The sequence below is a fragment of the Parasteatoda tepidariorum genome, chromosome 2 (assembly GCF_982258835.1).
Source record: "Parasteatoda tepidariorum strain Cologne lab strain chromosome 2, Ptep-v5.0, whole genome shotgun sequence".
In the NCBI taxonomy this organism is placed as follows: domain Eukaryota; kingdom Metazoa; phylum Arthropoda; class Arachnida; order Araneae; family Theridiidae; genus Parasteatoda; species Parasteatoda tepidariorum.
The window spans coordinates 87,747,255-87,769,318 of NC_141756.1; the positions used below are offsets into that span (position 1 = coordinate 87,747,255).

The 22,064-nt window shown below is 26.8% G+C and overlaps 2 protein-coding genes across 7 annotated transcripts in view; one reads left to right on the forward strand and one right to left on the reverse strand.

Moving 5' to 3' along the window:
* The window catches only part of LOC139425048 (caltractin-like), a 28,786-nt gene extending 24,722 nt beyond the window's left edge, over nt 1-4,064 (forward strand). For all 3 annotated transcript variants that reach the window (XM_087157686.1, XM_087157687.1, XM_087157685.1), the window contains 2 exons: nt 1,278-1,462; nt 3,635-4,064. In XM_087157686.1, coding sequence (XP_087013812.1) covers nt 1,278-1,462; nt 3,635-3,718 — 269 coding nt within the window. In that variant the 3' untranslated portion in view covers nt 3,719-4,064. The remainder of the gene's footprint in view (nt 1-1,277; nt 1,463-3,634) is intronic.
* The window catches only part of Ptpmeg (protein tyrosine phosphatase Meg), a 90,145-nt gene continuing 71,874 nt past the window's right edge, over nt 3,794-22,064 (reverse strand). For all 4 annotated transcript variants that reach the window (XM_087157677.1, XM_087157679.1, XM_087157678.1 and 1 more), the window contains 12 exons: nt 16,758-16,841; nt 15,533-15,676; nt 14,442-14,511; nt 12,807-12,961; nt 12,010-12,100; nt 11,850-11,917; nt 11,682-11,765; nt 10,680-10,871; nt 9,475-9,623; nt 8,488-8,623; nt 7,269-7,314; nt 3,794-5,557 (listed from right to left, as the gene is read on the reverse strand). In XM_087157677.1, coding sequence (XP_087013803.1) covers nt 5,520-5,557; nt 7,269-7,314; nt 8,488-8,623; nt 9,475-9,623; nt 10,680-10,871; nt 11,682-11,765; nt 11,850-11,917; nt 12,010-12,100; nt 12,807-12,961; nt 14,442-14,511; nt 15,533-15,676; nt 16,758-16,841 — 1,257 coding nt within the window. In that variant the 3' untranslated portion in view covers nt 3,794-5,519. The remainder of the gene's footprint in view (nt 5,558-7,268; nt 7,315-8,487; nt 8,624-9,474; nt 9,624-10,679; nt 10,872-11,681; nt 11,766-11,849; nt 11,918-12,009; nt 12,101-12,806; nt 12,962-14,441; nt 14,512-15,532; nt 15,677-16,757; nt 16,842-22,064) is intronic.

Genomic DNA, 22,064 nt, shown 5'->3' on the forward strand with positions numbered 1-22,064 from the left:
TTTCAACCAGGGTCCTGCTTTTATGAATTTGTGCAAATAGGATCCGGTTATTGCAAAAAATTTTTTTAACGAGTTTCTAAATTGTAAATAAATGCAAGATTATGCTCAGCACTGTAAAATTATAATTTAAAAAAAATTACATTGTCAAAAATAAACAGCAATTGCTGTTTCTAAATTAGAGATTCAACATACAAATATTTGGTATTTAGCCTATATTGCTGAACGCAGAGTATTCATTTCGGACGAATAATGGAAGAATCGTCTGCCGAAGACAAAACTGAATTCGTTTACATCCATCTTTTCTGTTTTCTGCCCTGGGGAGGGTTTATTCAATTAACAAAACAATAATGAAGATTAACAAATTTGTGAAGGGTCCGATTAAAAGATAAATTATTCTGTGAAGGGTCCGTTTCTAAGTTAAAATATTTTGTGAAGGGGCCGTTTATATGAAAAGATATTTTGCGAAGGGTCCGTTAACGAATCCAAATTTCTTCTAAACAGACCCCTGTAATAGGTTATTCAATGCAAATCCATTTCAACTATTAGAAATCTTAGGTAAAAACATCAATAAAAATTAAATAAAAAATACTTTTTAAAATGATAACATGCATTCAATATAATGTACAGATTAATAGCACAGGAGCTGAATGTGGTTAAACCGCGCTAAATTAAAGCGATTACTTTGTTTATTTTCAAAGATGATATCAAAATCAGACTGCGCTAGAAACTATTTGAGCAAAAAGTAAATGGGGAGAATGAGAAAACAGCTGACATGAGACATCTGGGGGGGGGGGGGAAGAGAACACTGCTCAACAAATATGAACTTTTTTTTTTGCCTTTAAGATGAAACTATGCAATTCTGTATAGAGAAAGGGTGCTTGATTCATACATCAAAAATAACATATATACTAGAAAACTATACTAGTAAGTAACAGAAACACTCCCAAATTTCATCTGGCAATCAAACATAGCCTTTCCCTGAAATGATTTGGCAGAGTTTTTATCTTGTTTAAATATTAATTAGCAAACACTAACGTCTTTAATACTAACGTAATTTTACTTGTTTTACAAAAATTCTAAAAATATACATTAAATGCGAACATTAAAGAACTCTTATCATAAAAAAATAACAATCATAAAAAACATAGATATTTTATTTAAGAGATGACGTAAGTGTGCTTTATTGAATGTTTTGTTACAAAAAAAATTCTAATTTTTGTCAATAAAAATAGATATTGATATATTTGCACAAAACTAACTGAATTTTCATTGTTTAGATATATTATCGAGAGAAGAATTTGAAAAAATGATGGTCGCAGTAATTAACGATATTGATTCCGATGATCACATGTTATTGTCCTTTCATCAATTGACTTTAAACAAATCTGGTACAATTTCGGTTGATGACTTAAAAAGAACCGCTGATCTCTTCAGCATGGATTTGTCGAATGAAGAATTACAAGTAAGCACAGTTTTAAATTCCATTATTTTACATATCTCTAAGAACGGGCATTTAACAAATACTATGAAGGTTAAAGATATTTCATATGTTTTTTAAACATCACATTTTATAGAATAAATAAAACTTTTTGAAACAGCAAATCAATAAATTAAACACACCAAACATTCTTTGTTTAAACAAAAAATTTTTTACTCGATTATAAAACTTGTTTATCCTACGAGAATTTTAAGCGAAATATATTTTTGTGATTCTTTATGTTTACTTAACAATTGTCAAAAAATTTTGAATTGTAAGGTATACAAATTTTTACATAAATTTATAACTAATTGTCCATTAAATGTCACTAGACTTTTAATTTTGTCAATTAAATGCTCATTTAGTCAAATAAAAAAAAATTTCAAACTAAATTGCTCCCGAGTAATAATATTTAAAAAAAAGTAATATTTTGAAATTATATCAAGAATGATTCCTTTCAAATTTTGTTAGTTAAAATTTTACAGTTTGAAATATTATAAAATTTGTATACCTTCAAGTCCAAAATTTTTTTACGATTATAAAATTAATAAGGAATGTTAAAAAAGATTTCATCTAACATTATATTTGGATAATAAAGTTTTATTATTATTTATTAGTGCAAATTTTTTTTTAATTCATTCAAATTAATGCAAGGATATGGACATTCAAAAATTGAAATTATCACTAATAAAATTGAGTAACTTTCGGCCCCTTTCCAAACTAGCTTATTGGGTTTTCCCCATATTAATTACTTCTATGTTTTGAGAGTCAAGAATCATCCACTAAAAAGTCATACTTAAGGTTAGCCCCTTTGACCCATTAAGATTGCTTGCTAATAAGTGAAAATTCTATTTCTTGATCAAAAGTTAAGATGTTCCTCTTTTTGGTGAGCTGTACACTAATATAGCGCCCTCAACATTTTAATGAGTGTTTTCTTTAGAACAGCCTTTATTAATATAATGTTTAGCATCCACTGCATAAGAGATACTTCGACAACAATATTAGTAGATATTGATTGAATAAAATGCATCAGGCGCTTGCTTGTATAGTTAGTATTTTTCATCATTGCATGCACACTGTAAATTCCTCTCTGGTATAATGGGTTTCCCATGTGTTTTTAGAAAAGTAGTGCACATTGAGAGGAAAATTTTATAGTTGCTCAAAGTATGCTTTAGACATTCTGATAACAACTACTGAATCTGTGATTGAAATTCATAATACAGTCGGACCTCTATTTAATGAAGTCGTTTAATCCTGATAAAAAGTTCGTTATATGGAAAATTTGAATAGAAAATCACCATTTGAAATACTTAAACAACACAGATCAGGTTTTAAATTTATGAACACAAGACATAATTAAAATAGCAATTGATACATTTTTATCTTGTAAATTATTATCTACAATCGAATTGTCTCAAATGATTTAAACATATGAAGGCTTAGTGATTTCTTCATCATTTTCGTCTTCCTCACTATTTATTACTGAATAGTTTTTTTTATTTTTCGCACTATCCAAAATATCTGATTCAGTAAATGTTTCTGTGGTTGCAGCTTCAGAATCAATAAAAAGAAAATCATTAATCAGTACATCATCATTAATTTAGTGGTTTTCTTAGCTGTACCCTCATTTTGTAAGTTCTTCTAAAGGAACGTCATCCTTGTCCTCCATACTTTCCAAATTTTCTGCGCTAAGAACCTAGCTTTAGCAAAACTGTTACGAATAGTACGTTCTGTGATATCATAGTTCCATGCTTTAGAAATTTCTATGTTTTCTCAAAAATAGATTTTTGGTATGTATGAAATGCAAACAAAAAGGGAAAGCGATTTTACCACTATCTCTAAAAGTTAAGTAGCTGCGAAAATCAATTCAAGGTAATTTCCCCCATAAAATGAGTTAGCAAGTTTGAAATGTTCTGAAATATTTTGGGAAATAGGAAAAGTGTATATTAAAGATAAGTTCGTTAAAGAGAATTTTCAGTTCATTTCATTTAGCTATTTGGAAGTAATTTTACGAAGAAATTTCTAAAATGCTCGATTCCTCGGAGAAGAAAAAAAGGCAAAATAGGGAAATTTGCAAAATTGATATGTATATTTTTGTACTGTATATGTATATAGAGTACAAAACAGACTGTGTATGTATATTTTTCTTTACATCAGGAAATGATAAGTACTGCAAGTGGAGATCAAAATGGAATGGTAACAAAAGAACAATTCCTAGAAATTGGTCGTAAAATATTTTAAGTCTTTGAAAACCAAGCTTGTATTTTTTTTGAAAAACAATGAAATAAAATCGATAAAACACATCATGCTTAAAAATACTTTCAACAGCTTTATTTTAAGAAATTCTTACATAATTTTCTGATGAAAAGAGTCAGCTAATGGTTTTACTATAGCTATAAACGGAAGTACATTTGATGAAAGGCTTGTGGCAGTAAAATATTCATTACAAACATTGTAAAAAATCAATACAAATGCAGGTTTTACAAAATTTTCACTAATTATGTTTAACATATATGTGACTACAATGTGTTGTATAAAAGTCATGCAAACAAAAACATGTTCTGTTTTTAGATCTGAAAGTATCTTTGACAGGGTAACATTATGTATTAAAAGAGACTAGGACATTTAATATAAAAAGATGCCATTAAAATTCTATGACAATACTACAATATAAAATGTCAATTCATTTTAAAGGTTAAAATAAATATTTTTAAATATGAACTTAAAATTAAAATGGAAACAATTGTTTGTTTTCTGTCATGGAAATTAAAGGAAAGGATAGAGGCAGAAGTAACTTTTAATTTTTCTTAATCATTAATTTAAATTTGATAATGTGTATTAAATGATTTAAACCTTGAACTAAAAACTTTAAATTATCAGTAATAGAAAAATAATACTTTTAAATATACATATATATTTAATTAACACAATTTTAAAAACAGGTTATTAGAATTATAATTTTTTTCAAAATTAAATCTATAAATAAAAAAAAAAGTAAATATTTGATCAGAAAAAAAATTATGATAAAAAATGAGTTCAATAAAAACAAATAGTTGGAGATCATTTTTAATTTAAAAGAATTACATATAATTATAACATAAACTTTACATTTCTAAATTTATTAATTTTTATTTTAAATTTTAGTAATTTTAAATTAAGAATAATATAAAAAAATTATTATAGATCTTAATATGGCACACTAATACAAGTAAAGAACCTGAAAGTAAATTTATAACAGAAAAAAACAACAAAATAAAATCATAATATTTTTTCAACTAAAAAGTAACAAGTGAATAGCTTAATTTTTTTCTTCTGTATAAATAAATTTTACATAATACAAGAATAATTTAAAAGAAAATACTTTTTAGTTTTTTCAGCTACACTCAAAAGAAAAAGAAAATCTATTTACAATTTTAACTTAAAGATGTACATTATATATAAATACAAGGTTTCATACATTTTTCAGTGTATTCAACCAATTAATTCTATCTATATGCACACTATGTTCAGAGATGGTGGGGATAACGAGAAAAGCCGTCAAACATATACACTATCAACATGAAAGAAAAAGAAATTTCTTCCGTACACCAAAGTACAAAATATCTACAGTCATTTTTATATACAATGTATAAATGTTCTACAAAAATATAAACCCATACAAATATACCAAAAGAGCTGTGCCCATGGTAAATTTGTACAATGGCTATGGGCGTAGCTAGGCCAACAGAAGCACCAACAATACAGTATTTCTGAACGGTTCCGATATCTAAACAAAATGCAAAACTATCACTGCCCACAAGTGACTAACAATAAATATCTTAACTTCACTCTACATCAAAAGTAAATGGCTGCAATGAAAAGTTCTAAAGAACATTTCAGAGAGCTGCAGACTTATCTAGACAAACTTCCTTTACAGATGAACTCAATTTACCAATTTTTGGTAAGAGACTTGAAATCTTCAAAAATGCTAATGTCCATGAGTTACTTTTTATAATCAGAGGCACTGTCGAACTTTAACTGCTTAGAGATTTCAAGAAGTATTTCACCTTTGGTATTCTTTCAAAGGTTTTACTATTTTTTCTGAAAAAAAAATATCTAATTATTCAATGCGTTTTGTGAGGATGAATACTCTTAACATACATTTTCACAATCATTGTAAAAAATAAACATGTGAAAAATTAATATTTCAGTAGGTAAAACAAAAAGGTTAATGAAATATAGCAAATCCCTATCCCTAAAACTGGAAACATTAAAACCTGTTTCGTTGACATTGGAAAAAAAAGTTGAACGGTACTTTAAAAAAACAGTTCCAAGTTTCATCAGGATATCACTGGTTAGTTTAAACATTTCTCATTTTATTACTTTTGCTACTGATTTGACAAATTTTTTATGCATTTTTGTTCCTTCCTCACTTAAATCTAATTTGAGAACTCTAGTCTGCCGTGCAATAGAAAAATCAATGAAAGCAACAAAAAATTCAAATTTGAGATTTGAATATATTTGGCATCTTTGTTTGATAAACAACATATTGCAAAGAAAAAAAAATTTTTTTTTTCAAAAATAAATTTCATTCTATCAATTTTTGCATTCATAGTATTAGCAATAGAAAGAAGAACAAAACTGTCAAGCCACTTTTCTATAAATCTATCATGTTTTTTCAATTGCACAGCAGAAGTGCATACAATTTCTTTTTCGATGAGAATTCTATAAAGAAATATCAGGGGAAATGATTATGGAAGACTAAGTATATAAAGATAGAAAATTAGTTATTTTCAATAGTTTGCTTCTTACCATCAGCAAACAATAGAATAGATATGTGCCTTAAATAAATAAATTGCAATAAATAGAAGTTTTTTATTTTATTTAAAATCATGTGTTTCTCTCCCATATTTTCACAAAACATTGACATCAAAATCGTAAATAATAATAACAAAACAACAATGCTAAACATTCACCCTACATTTTTACCAGTGACAAATTTTAAAATCAATTTATAGAAATTCTAGAAAGTAATAAACAATGAATGCCACATTGAACATGTCTGAAATGATAATAATGTAATATCACTAACGTGGAGCATAATTATGATCAATATATTAAAAACTAATTAAATGAACAGCATTTTGATAAAGAACCATAGAATACAGAAACCTAAAATTATTTTTTAACCATCCCACTTGTATTTTATATTTCATTATAGTTTAAATTTATAGTTAATTATTCTAACCAAAATTATTATTGCATGCTTACCAATGTAGAGCTATTATGCTTTAAAAAGTAATTCAAAATTCTAAAATGCTTTTTCAAATTTTTAATGAATAACATTAAATAATGTTCATTTAAAAAATAAAAAACTATTTTTTAAATAATTTTTTTTCAGAAATTGAAAAAAAAATGTGTGAAATAGTTTTACTACTAATTATCTTAAGCAAAAAATAAAACTTTAACTATTTATAACTATGAAGTTTAAAAACATTTTGATTTATTTGGATAATTTTGTGACCAATAAATGTATTGAATTGTTTAGAGCTTCCATTATATATTAGTTAATTACTTTTGAATATTAAAGAAACTACTTAGAATTTTTATAAATAATTATACACAAATATTAGCTATTTCAAAGAGAACACAAAACATTACAAAAAAAAAAAAAAAAACTTAGAAAACAAATTCATAATGATAGCAGTTGCCAAATGACAAATGCTTTATAATCACAATTTAAATCCTGAAACATGTTAATTAGTACAAAAATCAACCAGAAAAAATTAATTACTACACAAATGATACTTACCATTATATACTTTTAAAATAGCTTCACAGACAAACTTGTATTGACTCTACAAATAAAAGAAATATTTACTTTTAATTACTTAGGCTGATATCAATGCATTTATAATCTATTAGAAACTTATATTTTAAGAATTCTGTTTTCAAAATTATAAATAAAAAGAAGGGACATTAACACAGTATGCATAAATAGAATGAAGAATAACAATCATTTACTCGTGTTTGCACAGTAAAAGACAAGGTCTAATTCAGAAAAAATTCAAAATTATAAAAACAATACTTTTAAACAGTCAGAATAAAACAGTTCTCCCTCTCAATAAACAAAAACTAGTATCTATAATATAACATATAGTACGTATATATTTAGAATAGCAAATCGAAATGAGCAAGTTAATCTCCCAGATATATATATAAAAAAAAAAAACACAAATAAAAGTACTGTGAAAATTGAAAATTATTGGTTTCTGCTCATATCCACATAAACTGGTGCTGTTCATGGTAAATATTTAAGCCAGAAATATTAAGTTCAACACCAGAATTCACTTTTAAAAAAACAGTTCCAAAATCAACTCACATCTGGACCTTTTAATATAAAAGTTCATGATGAATACATTAAACAGAATTTCAAAAAATTGAGTAAAAATTTTAAAATTAAAGAAATGAGCAAATTTAGATGGAAAAAACATTTAATTTTCCTTCATACAGTTAAAATTTTCTGGATTTATCATAAATTCTTAGAATTTTACCCTGAAAACTCTAAGACAAAATGAAAATCTGTGAGATTCCTTGAAAAACGTGAGAATTGTGATAAAATGTAGAAAATTGTAAATGTCGAAAATTAAATCGTATATTTTTTAAATCTAATTTTGTTCATTAGTATTTTATAGCTAAAAGCTTTATGATATTAAACAAAATAGTTTTTTTTAAATTTTGGTAATACATACTAAAGATAGATATTAATAGATTTTGAAAATGCTTATTACCATAATATTTTAAGAAAATTAGTTTCATAAATGCTTGTGAAATAGAAAATGTAAATAACAAAAAAGAAAAGAAAAGAAAACCAATTATTATCATTACTTTGTTGGAGAAGGCAGGAAAAAAAAAACGAGTCCTGTACTGATTCGGTTATTTAGACATTTTGGTTAATCAACACTGTACTGTACTTAAAAAGCAAAAGTATAATTTAAACAATAAAAAAAGTGAAAATATAAATATCTTACAATGGTTTGTATCAGCATCGCTCTCTGATCTCTCATTGCCTTCACAATATCGAGTGGATAGACAGGTTCATTTGCTTCAATAAGGCACATTGCTGTTTCCATCAATATTAAAACACCAGTACGCCCAATACCAGCACTATATAAAGGAGCGAAATTATCATTTAAAAAATACAACATTTGTTCAATAAAAATAAAATAATTATTATAAATATTAAATATCTTGAATTAAATCAAAAACACAGTAATACTTTAATTTTTTTAAGAAATCCTTATTTCACAGAAAGCTTTTTAAAAATGGCATATGCAACATTTGAAAGTCTTGTTTAAAATATTAACTTTATTTATTTCAAAGATACATCAAGCTATACAGTAAAAAAAAAATCAAACTTAAAAAAAAATACTGAGCTAAGCTATGAGCAAAAACTTCCCATAGCCCAGTTGCCAACTTCTGCGCTCTCTGAAGGTGATTTTCTCAAATGGTATTGAAACAAAAATTAAATTGAAAATGTAGACAAAAATATTTTAAACTTCCATCAAATGAGTAGAAAGTCTTTCATGTATGATCAAATCATTTCTATGTAATGTTGTGGCAAGAATCATTTTAACAACATTTATTATACTGAGGAACAATTATGAAAATTTCATTTTTTATTCCATTTTAATCATAAACATGCATTCCCACAACAGCCTAGGGTCACAAAGTTTATGTTGTTGTGAGGGGCCATGAAGTTTAAAATTTCTCACAATTTTGTGACCAATGGCATGATGATGAAAATTTGATCATCCTTGCATATCAACTGCCTTTACTTCCCAAGCAAACTGGTAGCTGAGCAGGCTTTATCAAGCCATTACCAGAGATTGGGATACCAATTCTTTCCTAACAGCACTTCACACCCTTAACCACTGAGCCATTATGGTTTATGAATTGTAATTTCAGATAAAAAGGGACACCAATAAAACTTTAATGTCAATATCAAGCATTCTAACCTGCAATGGACAATTGCTGAATCAACCATTCCTATCCTGTTTTGTCTGACCTGATATACAAATTCTAGAAAGTCTGATGGTTCGTCTGGAACACCATGATCAGGCCAGGCTGTGTACTGCATATGAGTTATATGCCTCTCTTCTTTTTTCTAAAACAATATAGATAAATATATGACTTATTTGAGAAAGAAAATAAATAAATTGGTAAAGATGATAAAAACAGCACTAATGACAAAATATTTCTATACAATTCCTTGCCAAATATCAACATCACATACAACAGTAATGAAAAATTTATCAAGTGCAGACTTTCAGCAAGTGATATTCTGTCTTTTTTTCAATTAAATAGTTTTAGGATAGTCAAAAAATAATGAAAAATCAATTCTAAAATCAAAAATGTAAGTGAATACAGTAACGAAGAAACTTAATCAGGGTGAGTAGCAACAAAAAATTAGCACCTTTTAAGCACTTTTCAAGCACTCAAAAAATATTTTTAAGCACTTTAAAAAATATCATAATTAGGCAGGGTTGGAAAGTTTTTGACTATTGATGGCCTTAACTGTCATGTCAAAAAAAAAAAAAAAAAAACTTTTGGCATTGTTTTTGACAATTGTACATGAAATATTGAATCATGTATAACGAATGACGTTTTTATACCCTACAGACTGACAATACGCCGGCATAGATTGGGGTTGAATTAATTGTGAAAACATTGAATAGAACAATGTGAACTGCATCTTTTTGCATAATTCAAAGCAAAAATCAATACAGTGAAGGAAAAATCTCATTTTGAAAAAAAAGAAAATTAAGCATTTTTCAAAAACAAAAATCAAAAATTAGCACCTTTAAGCACTTTTCAAAAATGCTATGCACCCTGTTAATTTAAAACAACTACAAGTACTAGTGCTGTATCATGTCAGTGTTTTAAATGGAGTTTCATCTGCAATTTCTATAGCCTTCAAAAAATTGTTCCAAGATTTTGTAATGACATATTACAAAATCTTGAACAAATTTTGGGAGCTACAGAAAATAGGGATGATGAACTGTTTAATGCAGCGTCTTCAGCGAGTCTTTTTTATCAATTAAATAATTTTTGGACCATTAAAAAATATTTAAAATAATGAAAAAACATAATGACAAACAGCACAAATAGTATCATTTTAAATCATATATTAAAAAACTTTCAAAGTTAAAAAGTTACTTACGTCATTATTAATCAAAGTAAATTCTCGAAAGACAAATGATGACTTTTCCTGCTCTCTTATGCATGTGACACGGAGGGGACCAAGCTCTAATGTATCGTACAGATTTGGCCAGTATTTATGACATTTCGATCTTCCTCTTTCCATTAATGTAGTGACCATTACAACTAAAGTAGATTGCTGTTCCCATACCATCTAAATAAATATATTAGACTATAGATTTCTTCATAATTGCATTAAATAATCATATTAAATAATTAAATTGCATTAAATTACATAAGTTAAATAAAAATGTCAATACATAGTGAATAAAGCTAATTAAAGTTTAAAACAAAACTTTTATATGCATTTTTTAGAACAGCAATATTTTAATACAATCAAAATTCTATTTTTTTTTTTTTTTTTTTTTTGTAAATTTTAGGTACACTTAAAATATAACATACAATTTCCGCACAAAGTGAAATAAACATAACATTTGATGGATTTTTTAAGCAAAATATAAGCATAATTTTTACTTAATAAAATTTAAACAAGAAAGAGTATTCAGATCAAGCGGATTTTAAAAAAAAATAAATTCAAAGCTCATCCAAGAACTTTTTTGTTCTACATAGGATTTTTGAAACCGTACATTTTTTTAGAGGTTAAAAATCATATTTTATCTTCATCAATTATTCTGCACTAAAAAATCATTTAAATAATAAATTTGAAAGTTACGAATGTGGTTTTATCAATGTAAATTTTAGTTTTACAAGGCAGTTATATATTCTGCACCACATCCAAATTTTACATACATGTTTTATTAACATCGTGTTTACGTACATGTTTTTATAGGTCAAAAATCATATTTGCCCTTAATCTATTATTCTGCTTTAAAAAATCATTTAAAAAATAAATTTGTAAGTTATGCATGCAGTTTTATAAATGTAAATTTTAGTTCCACAAAGCAGTTATACATTCTGTACTATATCCAAAATATTAAATAACACTCCAAAATTTTTCACATACCAGCCAAAAATTCATGGTTGTATTTGGAAGTGGACCTTGGCAAGCAATATATCTGTTTACAATACCTGATGTGGGAATCTCCATCTACACAAAAATAAATAAAAATTTTATTGGAACCAGTATAATTTCAATAGGCTGTATTTTTTACAATGCATTTGAATTACTCACATTTACATGGCTGGCATTTATATAATCCCCATTAGATCCTCCATGCAAAATCACTCTGGTGCTGTCATCTATAAAATAGATAGTGCAAAGAAAAGTTATAACATGATACTTCATGATAGCATTATGGATAAGATCTCAACAATGCATGGGTTTTACTTACAAGGTGATATGTCTTTATATCGATTTTTGTTGAGGTTTTCAGGTAGTTTAGCAATATTCATAGACATGCCTGGTTTTTTCCTGTACAATTGCTATAAATAAAGAAATGAATGATTAAAACAAAATAAATATAGCTTTCATCCAAACTAGGAAAAATAAATGCGATAAGTCAGGAAATCTTCTGCAAAATTCGTAAATTAAATTAAAACTGATTTCTTTAGTTTTTTATGCGCATTGCAGAACACATAACAGAAATAGATGTGCAACTGGGTGAATGTTATGGCTAAAGTTCCTTAAAAATAAGAATGAATGCTCTGGTTAAAATAATGAAATTTGCTAAATTAACAGTAGAATTATCAATAACTATTAATTTAAAATAGAGTTGTTAACATTAAAACGCACATCTCATAGCGAATTTTAAATTATACTTCATTCAAAGAGAAAAGAAATAAATTTCTAAAAAATTGTTAGAAATCAAGTTATTTAGAAATGAAGAAAAAGCTAGTAATATTATAGGATACTTAGTAATGATATAATAAAAAAAATATTCATAAATAAAATTATGATCTTTCAAATTAGTGGTTCCATTGAGGTTCATAATATAACTTAAAGTGACCTCAAGTTTTACATGAAAAATAAAACACTTTTTATGAGGAATTCTTGTCTTGAAATAAAAGTATTGTAACCCTTTTTTTTTTCCTTCAAATTTGTAACAATTAAGAAAGTTACAAGATATTTATACTATTATGCACTTCTTTTTAAAAAATAAATAAATAAAGTCTAGGTTGTTCCACTCACATCAAATCTAGCTATAGCTGCACCACTTTCTAAACCATCACTAAGAAGTAGCATGGATTCAGCAAGCACATCCGAACGTGGAACTTTAGAGGACACATGGTCAGCATCAGGTATATATTGAAAATCTGGCTCTTCCACATCCTCTCCAGCATAGACTTAAAAAGAAAAATTTTATTAAACAAATCAAAATTAGGACTAAAAGACATCACAACTACAAAGCTAAGAGCAGAAAAAAATAGAAGAAATTTAATTTTCTTTTTCTTTTTGAAAAGTATACAAGCAAATTTTTCCTTTTTTCTTATCACATAGCAATTTACTCTATTCAAACCATTTATTCCAAATAAATCTTTAATCTTTACTTAAATACAACAGAATTATATTCAGCTATATTTCTAATACTGTAATAAGATACGTCAGATATAGCCAAGGACAAATTCAGGCAGGGAGTTTGACGAAGGGGGTACATTTGATATATAACTTATAAAATATTACATAGTAATCATATACTTTATTTCTAGCACTATGAAATACATTAATATTTAATTGGGCAGCTAGCTGAATACATAAAATAGTTAAATATAAAAGATTTATGAATCTAGAGTTCAATTAAAAATATTTTTAACAGATATAACCAAGGTAGTAATAACCAGACACCTAGAGTGAGTATTGCAGATTGATTTTGTGTAAAATTCTTTTTAAGATGAAAACTCTTTTGAAAAATGGAAAAATCTTAACAAATATTTTTTTACAAACAAACAAATATCTAAAACAAATATTTTTTTGACACTCAAATTGATTTCAAACATATGATTTTTATGTGTAGTATAAACTTTAAATACAGTTTAAATCAAAGGAATTTTTTTATAAATATTTCCAACAAAAACCTGATATTAGCAGATGAAAATTTAGCTTTAGATATTTTCAATGATATTGAACCAAATTTGCTTATAATACTAGATTTGGTTTTGCCTTCACTGGACCACAGGCAAAACAAATTTGGATTTTGATGAAGGTTTTGCAGATTAATATTTGCAATTTTGCGGTTTATTGAATAGATGCTGATAGCGTTGTTTTGAGAGCACATTAGTTACAAAAAAGATCACTATTCTCTAAAATATAAATTTTCACAACTAATTCCATACAAATTTTTGTTTATTTGAAATATTGACAAAATATTATAGACTAAATAGAACTTTACGAAAAATTAACAAAAAACAGACATTTTTGATTTTGAAATCATACAATTTAAACAGCATAAAACTTGATCATGTTACATTATAAAATAATCAACATTGTAGTATTGTATCATAACTTTATCAGCTTACGCATATGTTCAAATAAAAGACATCCAAAAAAAATAGAGTACAAAAACTTTACAATATAATAACCCCTGTACTAAAATTAAAGAAACTCTTTTACTTTTAGTTTTCAGTTACAAAACAACCACTTAGAATTTTACTGCAAATATCTCCAAACAGTTTAAACTATACCTTGCATAAGATTTTAAGATGAATTTCAAAATTCAGTAATAATAACGAATTTGTTCAAAACACTTACAGTTAGCTTTCTTACAAAAAGATATAAATAAAACAATTTTAAACATTTAAGATTAAAGTTTATTTTAAAAAAACTTACCATTTGGACGTACGGTTAAAACTAACTCAGCTGGATGACGATCTCGAGAAGCTCGTATTAGTTTCACAACCTAAATTTTAAAAAAATTAAAAACTTAATATTACAAAAAAATATTAACTTAGTATTTCTGACTAACTTTAAAATTAAATTAGCACCACATAATAGTGAAAATTGAAAATTCTTCTGTGAGAATTTTATCACTTATAATAAGAGAATGAAGGAAAAGATCAAAATGTAAGCCTGATAACGAAGAAAAAAAAAATAGGATCAAAAATTCAAAAAAAAAATAATAATAATTAATCACGGGTTGTAGGAAAAATATAAATCACAGAATAAATTATCTGATAGTGTGAGATTATTTAGATTAAATATAGGGTTTAAGGGCAAAAATGTCAGAAGCAGCGAAAAATGTTTATGGTAAGACAATATATACTAAGCACAAATATTATCACATAACCAATGTAACAAAATCAAACAATGTTTCAAATCTGACACAAAACTAAGAAGAAAATAAATTAAAGAGGAGAAATAACTGGAGTACCTTAGGGTTTTTGTCACCATATTTAGTGGAAGAAGGTTAACCCTTTGAGGACTTAGGGAAGAGTGAATATCATAAAGCATATCTTATTTTCTATTAAATGAACTTCAACTACACTCTTAGTAAAATTTATGTAATTCCAGAGAATACAATTAAAATGTCCCATATAATGCAGCATCATTACAATAAGGGTTTAAGGACCAGATTAAAATATTTAAATGTTAGATAAAAAATTGATGTATCAATTGACAATTGATGTATAATACTCAAAGCTGTGTTACAATTTTAATAAATGGTACCATATTTCTGTAGAAGTTCATCTACAGTATTATGCAATAAAGAGATTGTTTTGCATGGTATTTTGGTTCAACATGCAATCATAATTTTTAAAGTGAAATATTTAGTGTAGTTTCAGAGTACAATTATAAAGCCTATAATATTAAAACATTCAGATGACTGGAAAATTGATGCATCAATTGATAATTGATGTACAATATTCAAAAATTATGACTATTATAAATATTTAAAAACAGGCATGAACTTGAAATGTCACCTGGTCATGAGTCAATCCAGCAACATCTCGACCATTTATCATAAGTACTTGATCACCTTCAGTTAGTCTCGGAATACAAGTATCAGCAGGTGTATTTGGTGCAACTCTTGATACCAAAATGGGAAGATTTTGGTCTGCTCCACCCTGTAGATAAAAAAATAACAATAAAGCAAACTATGAGTCACTATGTTTGATTATAACAATAAGTTAAAGGTAGAAAAAGTTTTCTTTCGGCTGCTGAAATTGATAACTCAACCTGATAAGACTAGAAAAAGAGTTGTGTAATTCTTTTTAAATAAACAATGAGGTACAGGCAGAAAAAAGTAAAAAAACACAATTAATAACTTATTTTGCTAGTGTAGTATGATAAAAAATAATTTGGATACATAATTTACCAAAATTTCATTGAAATTTTTTTTGGGAATAATCTTAACAAAATTCAAGCTCTTCCCTAAAACATGTTTTAAATGGGCATTTAAACTACAGAGTAAAATAGATTGATTGTCTTTCTTTATATTTAAAACTTAATCGCTGGTAAGCTCTATACTATATGGCAGATTTATCAAAATTAATGCATTTATGCTTGGCACTATTAACACTGAAACTATAGAGCTTTTGTGAATTGTGTGTATAAGTAGTAAGCTACAAATAAACTTAATATGAAATAAAATTAAATCAATTCTACTTGCTGATACTATAACACATACAAATCTATAGAAAACTTGATATAATTTGAGAATAGAAATTAAATTCTATTCCAAAGCACGATTCGAGGCAGTTCTTAGCTATAGTCAATATTAAAATAAAAATTATAAAGAATTAGGGGTTAAATTAATTTAACCATAACTAAATAATTCGTAATAAAAAAATAATTCACTTAATTATTTTAATTTAAACCATACTTAGCTCATAGGTCATTAGTACATCAAAATATTATTGAAAGAATTTAGCTGAGGAAAAATAAAATTTTATGTAAGTATCACATTTCTTCAATGCATTAAAATAATATTTCTTTTTTAATGTATCTGATTAACAATTTCTCCAGAAAATATCCAAATGATTATGCTTTGGTAAGTTGTTGTTTGATTGAGTATGCATACAGACAGAAAGCTTATTTTGGAAAATAAAAATAATTAAAAATTCAATGCAAAACATGCGAGTGTTTTGCAATGTGTTGTATATTAACACTGAAAGAAGAAATACATAAAAACAATGATTCACTTACTTTGACATTGAATCCAAATCGACCTTGATCATCTGGTTTCATTTTGATAGTTGCTAATCCTTGAGATTCCTCATGACCATTTGCCTTTTTGGGGAAAATAAAAAAAAATCAATCAATCAAAAATAAATAATTTTTACTGTAGGTGGAAGTATTGGATTCAATTCAACAAAGGAAGCAACAACAACAGGAAACTCAATTTTTACTAAAATATTGCAGTTGAAAAATTTCTTTTGATTATAAATGTTGGGTACTTCGAAAAAATGATTTTTAAGAAAATAAAATGGATAATGTAATTAATAAGTAAAACATAGTGTAATTTTGAAAGGGATTTAAGTAATAAAATAAAAAGGGCACAAAAAATAACGATCGTAAAATATTTTTTATTAATACAATAAAAAAAAAATTTTAATCAAAAAGGAAAATGGGAGAAAATCTCAAAAGTGCCACTGAGGAAATTATGAGTCTCAGGAAATTATGAGGGAGATATAGTGGTTTGTTCAGAAGTGGACATTAATTTTACACTTCCAGTTTGGCCTCTTCAGTGTTTTTTTAAAGACTTTTCTGTATTGCTATTGTTTGATTTTTTTCTAAATTTTGGCACTTTAAGTTATAGCTGTATAATAGTTTACTAAAAGGAATATTGTAAGGGAACAGCAAAAGCTTAAAATTAAAAAAATATCATTTAAAGTATGTGAGTATTAAAAAAATTGTGTTAATTGTTTCCTTTACATGTATTACTCATTTATTTACTATTTTAAAAGTTCCTTTCAAAACAAAAATTGTTCAGCAAAATTTGAAAGTTAGTGTTAACATGTCCGAAGAAAACAAAAATGCAGGGTTTTCCTATAAATATTAGGTTGCAACATTCCAGCAAAAAATAAATAAATAACATGATAAATCTTTGTAAATACAACAACGTAAAAGTTTCAGGACTACAACATAAAAAATCATTTAAGTGAAGAAGGTGGCTTCTTTATCTAAAACAGTTTTTTTTTCTGTTTAAATAAGAAAGATAAGCCTCAAAGGATACAATACTAAAATCTATAAAGATGAAACAACAACGAACTGAAAGAAAAGACTTGCATTTGCAAAGAAACATCGAAGTCTTTTTCTCTTTAAATTACAGGGTGAACTTAAATGATAGAAAACAAAAATATGAATATGGCAAAAACATAAATATTTCATTTCCTTACAATACTTCCAGCTCTGAAAATGAAAAATTTCAGATTTTGCTTTTTGATCATTTAAAAAAAAATCACATCATTTTTATTTCAAATTAATAATAATTGAAGAATGAACAAACGAGAAAAGATTAAACGAGAAAGAAAAGTAAAAACCGCTTAAAAAAATTCACGTTTATTCCCTAAGTTCACGTTCGATGCTTTGTAACGAATTTTGTAACTTTAATTATAAGCTGAACTTATAAATTATAACTTATTTGCCACACTATATAAATGAAATACCATTTTTATCAATAAAACAAGGGGCTGAAACATCCATGGCGCTTACATATTATAACTGGTATCCAATATTTTATTATTTTTAGAATAAATAATAAAAATGATTATTTATGTTATTAAAACATCCATACAGTTATGTTATTAAAACATCCATACAGTTATGTTATTAAAACATCCATCTATTCTATTAATGTCTTGATGTCATCGTTTGCAATGTTTTCCTTTTTTTTTTTTATCTGCATTTAAAATTGGAAACAACTATAATGTTGTTTTTAGGGATATAAAATGTGAAATGTACTCTTGTTGATTATTTTCGTGGGTAATTGAACATAATAAAGAAAATTAATGGAACAAAGCAAATAATGTTATTTCCACAATGATTATTTCATGGCTAAGCAAACCTAACAAAGAAATGGAACTGATAAAGATAAAAAATAAGTTAAGTGAAAGAGCAAACGACTTTTTGAATCAAAAAGAAGGAATTTAACAAACTATAAGGTTATTTCTATGAATTTAAGAAGAAATGTACTTTTCATTTGTTTATTGATGAAGGTAAGACGAACGAAAGCACACACGAAGTACACACCCGAAATAAATTTCACTTAGTTTTAAAACAACAAACAATTTTTGAAATTGACAAGAGGAAATTTAACAAAATATAATGCTACTTCTATGAAATAGCATTATATTATGCTACTAGTACATTATATTATGCTATTAATAGCAAAATATAATGCTACTTCTAAGAAATGTCCCTCCTATTCTCTCTTTATGCAGTAGGACAGTGTTTCCCAAACTTATGAATTTTGTGTACCCTTTCTAAATTTTTAGTAACGCTGTGTACCCCCAATAAAAAAATAAATGCATTTTTTACTATAAAAAAATGCACAAAAGTTAAAAATCACAACTGGCTGTTGACACCACGAATTATTAACTGTTAATTCTGCCAAAAATAGCCAATAGAAAAACACGTAATCGTAAATTTTCATGGCTCGTTTTGTTTTTAAACAAAAAATTTTGAAATTTTCATATGTTGCAAGATATTTCGCATAAGAACGCGTACCCCTGCTGAACTGTTCCCGTACCTCTGGGGGTACGCGTACCACACTTTGGGAAACACTGCAGTAGGAGAAAACGACTTTTGAAAGTGAAAAGAGAGATGGGCAAATATTTCTAGGAATCTGAGAATAAATTCTGATTATTTTCTGGGTAATGGTACTTAACAAAGAAAAATATTTGTTGATAAGAATAGTGTCAGTGAAAATGAAACACCTTTAATATAAGTTACAATTGATTTCATAAGAGTATATTACAATGTAGAATGAGCAAACGATTTTTGAAATTGAAAAGATAATTAAAACAAATTCGTGCTATTTATACGAATTTAAGAAGAAATGAATTTTTCTCCTGATTATTTCGTGGGGAATGGTACTTAATAGAGGAAATATCTGATGAAATAAAAACGTACGTAAAAACCAGGGCTAAAGTGTAGCCCTGCGTAAAAACGAAACATCCATTAAAAATGCTTCCTTAATTTTAATATAAAATAGCGAAGCTGCACGAGCAAACGACTATTAATAACCTAAGTTTCATTGATAAAGTTGCAATGGAGGTAGGCAGCTGGAATAGGAAATGCATCCATTTTCAAATTACAGCAGATACTTCATCAAAAAAGTAAACATACTATTGGCTACTTTATTTATATATTTTCAGATAATATTAAGTTAAAAAATAATAATTGTCTTAATATAATTCCAGAAAACCTAAACGCGATTATGCAGCTTTCCATTACATCAGTGTTTCCCAAACTTGTGACTTTCATGTATCCTTTCTAAATTTTTCGTAACTCTGTGTGCCCCTAATAAAAAAAAAAATGAAGGTATTCTTTTCTATAAAAAATGTACAAAAGTTAAAAATCTCAACTGGCAGTTGACAACTGTTAACTCAGGCAATAGAAAAATACGTAATCGTAAATTTTCGTGGATAGCTTTGTTTTTAAATAAAATTTTTCGAAATTTTCATTTGTTGCAAGATATTTTGCATAAGAACGCGTACCCCCGCTAAGCTATTCCCGTACCCCTGGGGGTACGCGTACCACACTTTGGGAAACACTGCATTACATAATATGCCGATTTAACTGAATTATAAAAAATTGGCCCTGGCTCTTAAACTCCTAAATACAATATATCGTGTTATTACGATTATTATTTTTAGTCCTGACAAAACATAGTACTTTGTCAGAGAATGCATAATAAATGTCAAGAAAGAAATTTTTATCACCACAAACTATTCCCGCGTTTTTTGCTTACATATATATATATATATATATATATATATATATATATATATATATATATATATATGTGTGTGTGTGTGTGTGCGTGTTTTAACCAAATATTTCCGCTTTGTGTGAAGTATATTTATTTGTCTAATACAAAAAATATCAAATTAATCAGAAAAAGAAAAACATTTTTTTTATTCACATAACTTTAAATTATGAAAACTACGCTGAGAGAAAGAATTTAAACAAATTATAATAAAACAGATGTTTTCCAAATACATTTCCGCTTAACTAAACAAATGATCGATACCAATCATGTTTACGATGTATTATAATTGTTCATCCATCAAAAAACATCAGCACATAACGGATGAGTTTAAAAAAAACACAACACACTTTTTGGTTCGTCGGTCAATGTTCGTTACGAGTGCTTACCTAAAAAACACTTTCGCTGAACAAAAAGCCTCGCGTGTACACACACTCTGATGGTAACTTTAAAAACAATCGGAAAATCCTGTCTGGTTGACCTGATATCGAATGCCTCTCTGACAGCTTACCCATCTCCGGATGCTACGCTACATTTGCTGCACGCGAGAGTTTCTCACACAGCTATTATAAGAAAGAGTTAATGCAAATAAACTATTTTCCCGAAAGCCTCGCTATTTAGGGAACTGTTAATGACGATAAGTGGTGGTAATTTAGCGATACAAATATTATGATGAAAATAATAACAACTAATAAGATATCAATGTAAATAGAGACGTCTAAGAAAGACGCAAACGATAAATATGTAATCCCATCTTTCAAAATATTTAATAATGGAATGCTATTTGGAACAAAAAGTGAATGGCTTGAGGCAATATAGTGATAAGCCACATTATTAAATTGTTTAGGATAACGTTTTTGAAGAACACAAAGATTTCCGAGTAGGCAGGTATGTATTTTAACCAGATGTTAGATGTAATTAGATGGTTCTGTGTTTTGAAATCTTAGTCAGGAAAAATTCCATAAATTTGTAATGCACCAATCTGGAAAAAATAATAAATAAAAATTTGATTTTTAAAAGAAGTGTCATTTATTATTACATTGCCCCAAATTCTTCAATTATAGAAGCTTAAATCGATGATAAAAAAATATAAGAACAAGGTAAGTATGAAAAAAAGCTTATGGCTTTATAAATAAATAATTAAATAGGATTTTTCACACCAGTAAATGGGCGAAGGATATGTAACAAAAGTTATAAAATTTAACGTAATTTTTTTTGACACATCTTTCACGACACTAAACTTTATATTAACCAGACTTACACAGTGATGATGTCACTATCATAGAACAGAGAACTCTGAATATATCAAAATTACTTTTTTTTTTGAATAATTTATTTGATTAAAATATATATATATTTATGTCTGCTTCATCCACTTTTTTATTTGCTACTATATATTTTCCTTTCTGTTCATAAAAGGTCACTTTTTTGTTCCTTGTGTTATGATACAGTTATACTGCTTTTTTTAAAAAAAAAAAAAAAAAAAATTAACTAAGAAATGAATTTTTGGTTATTATTTA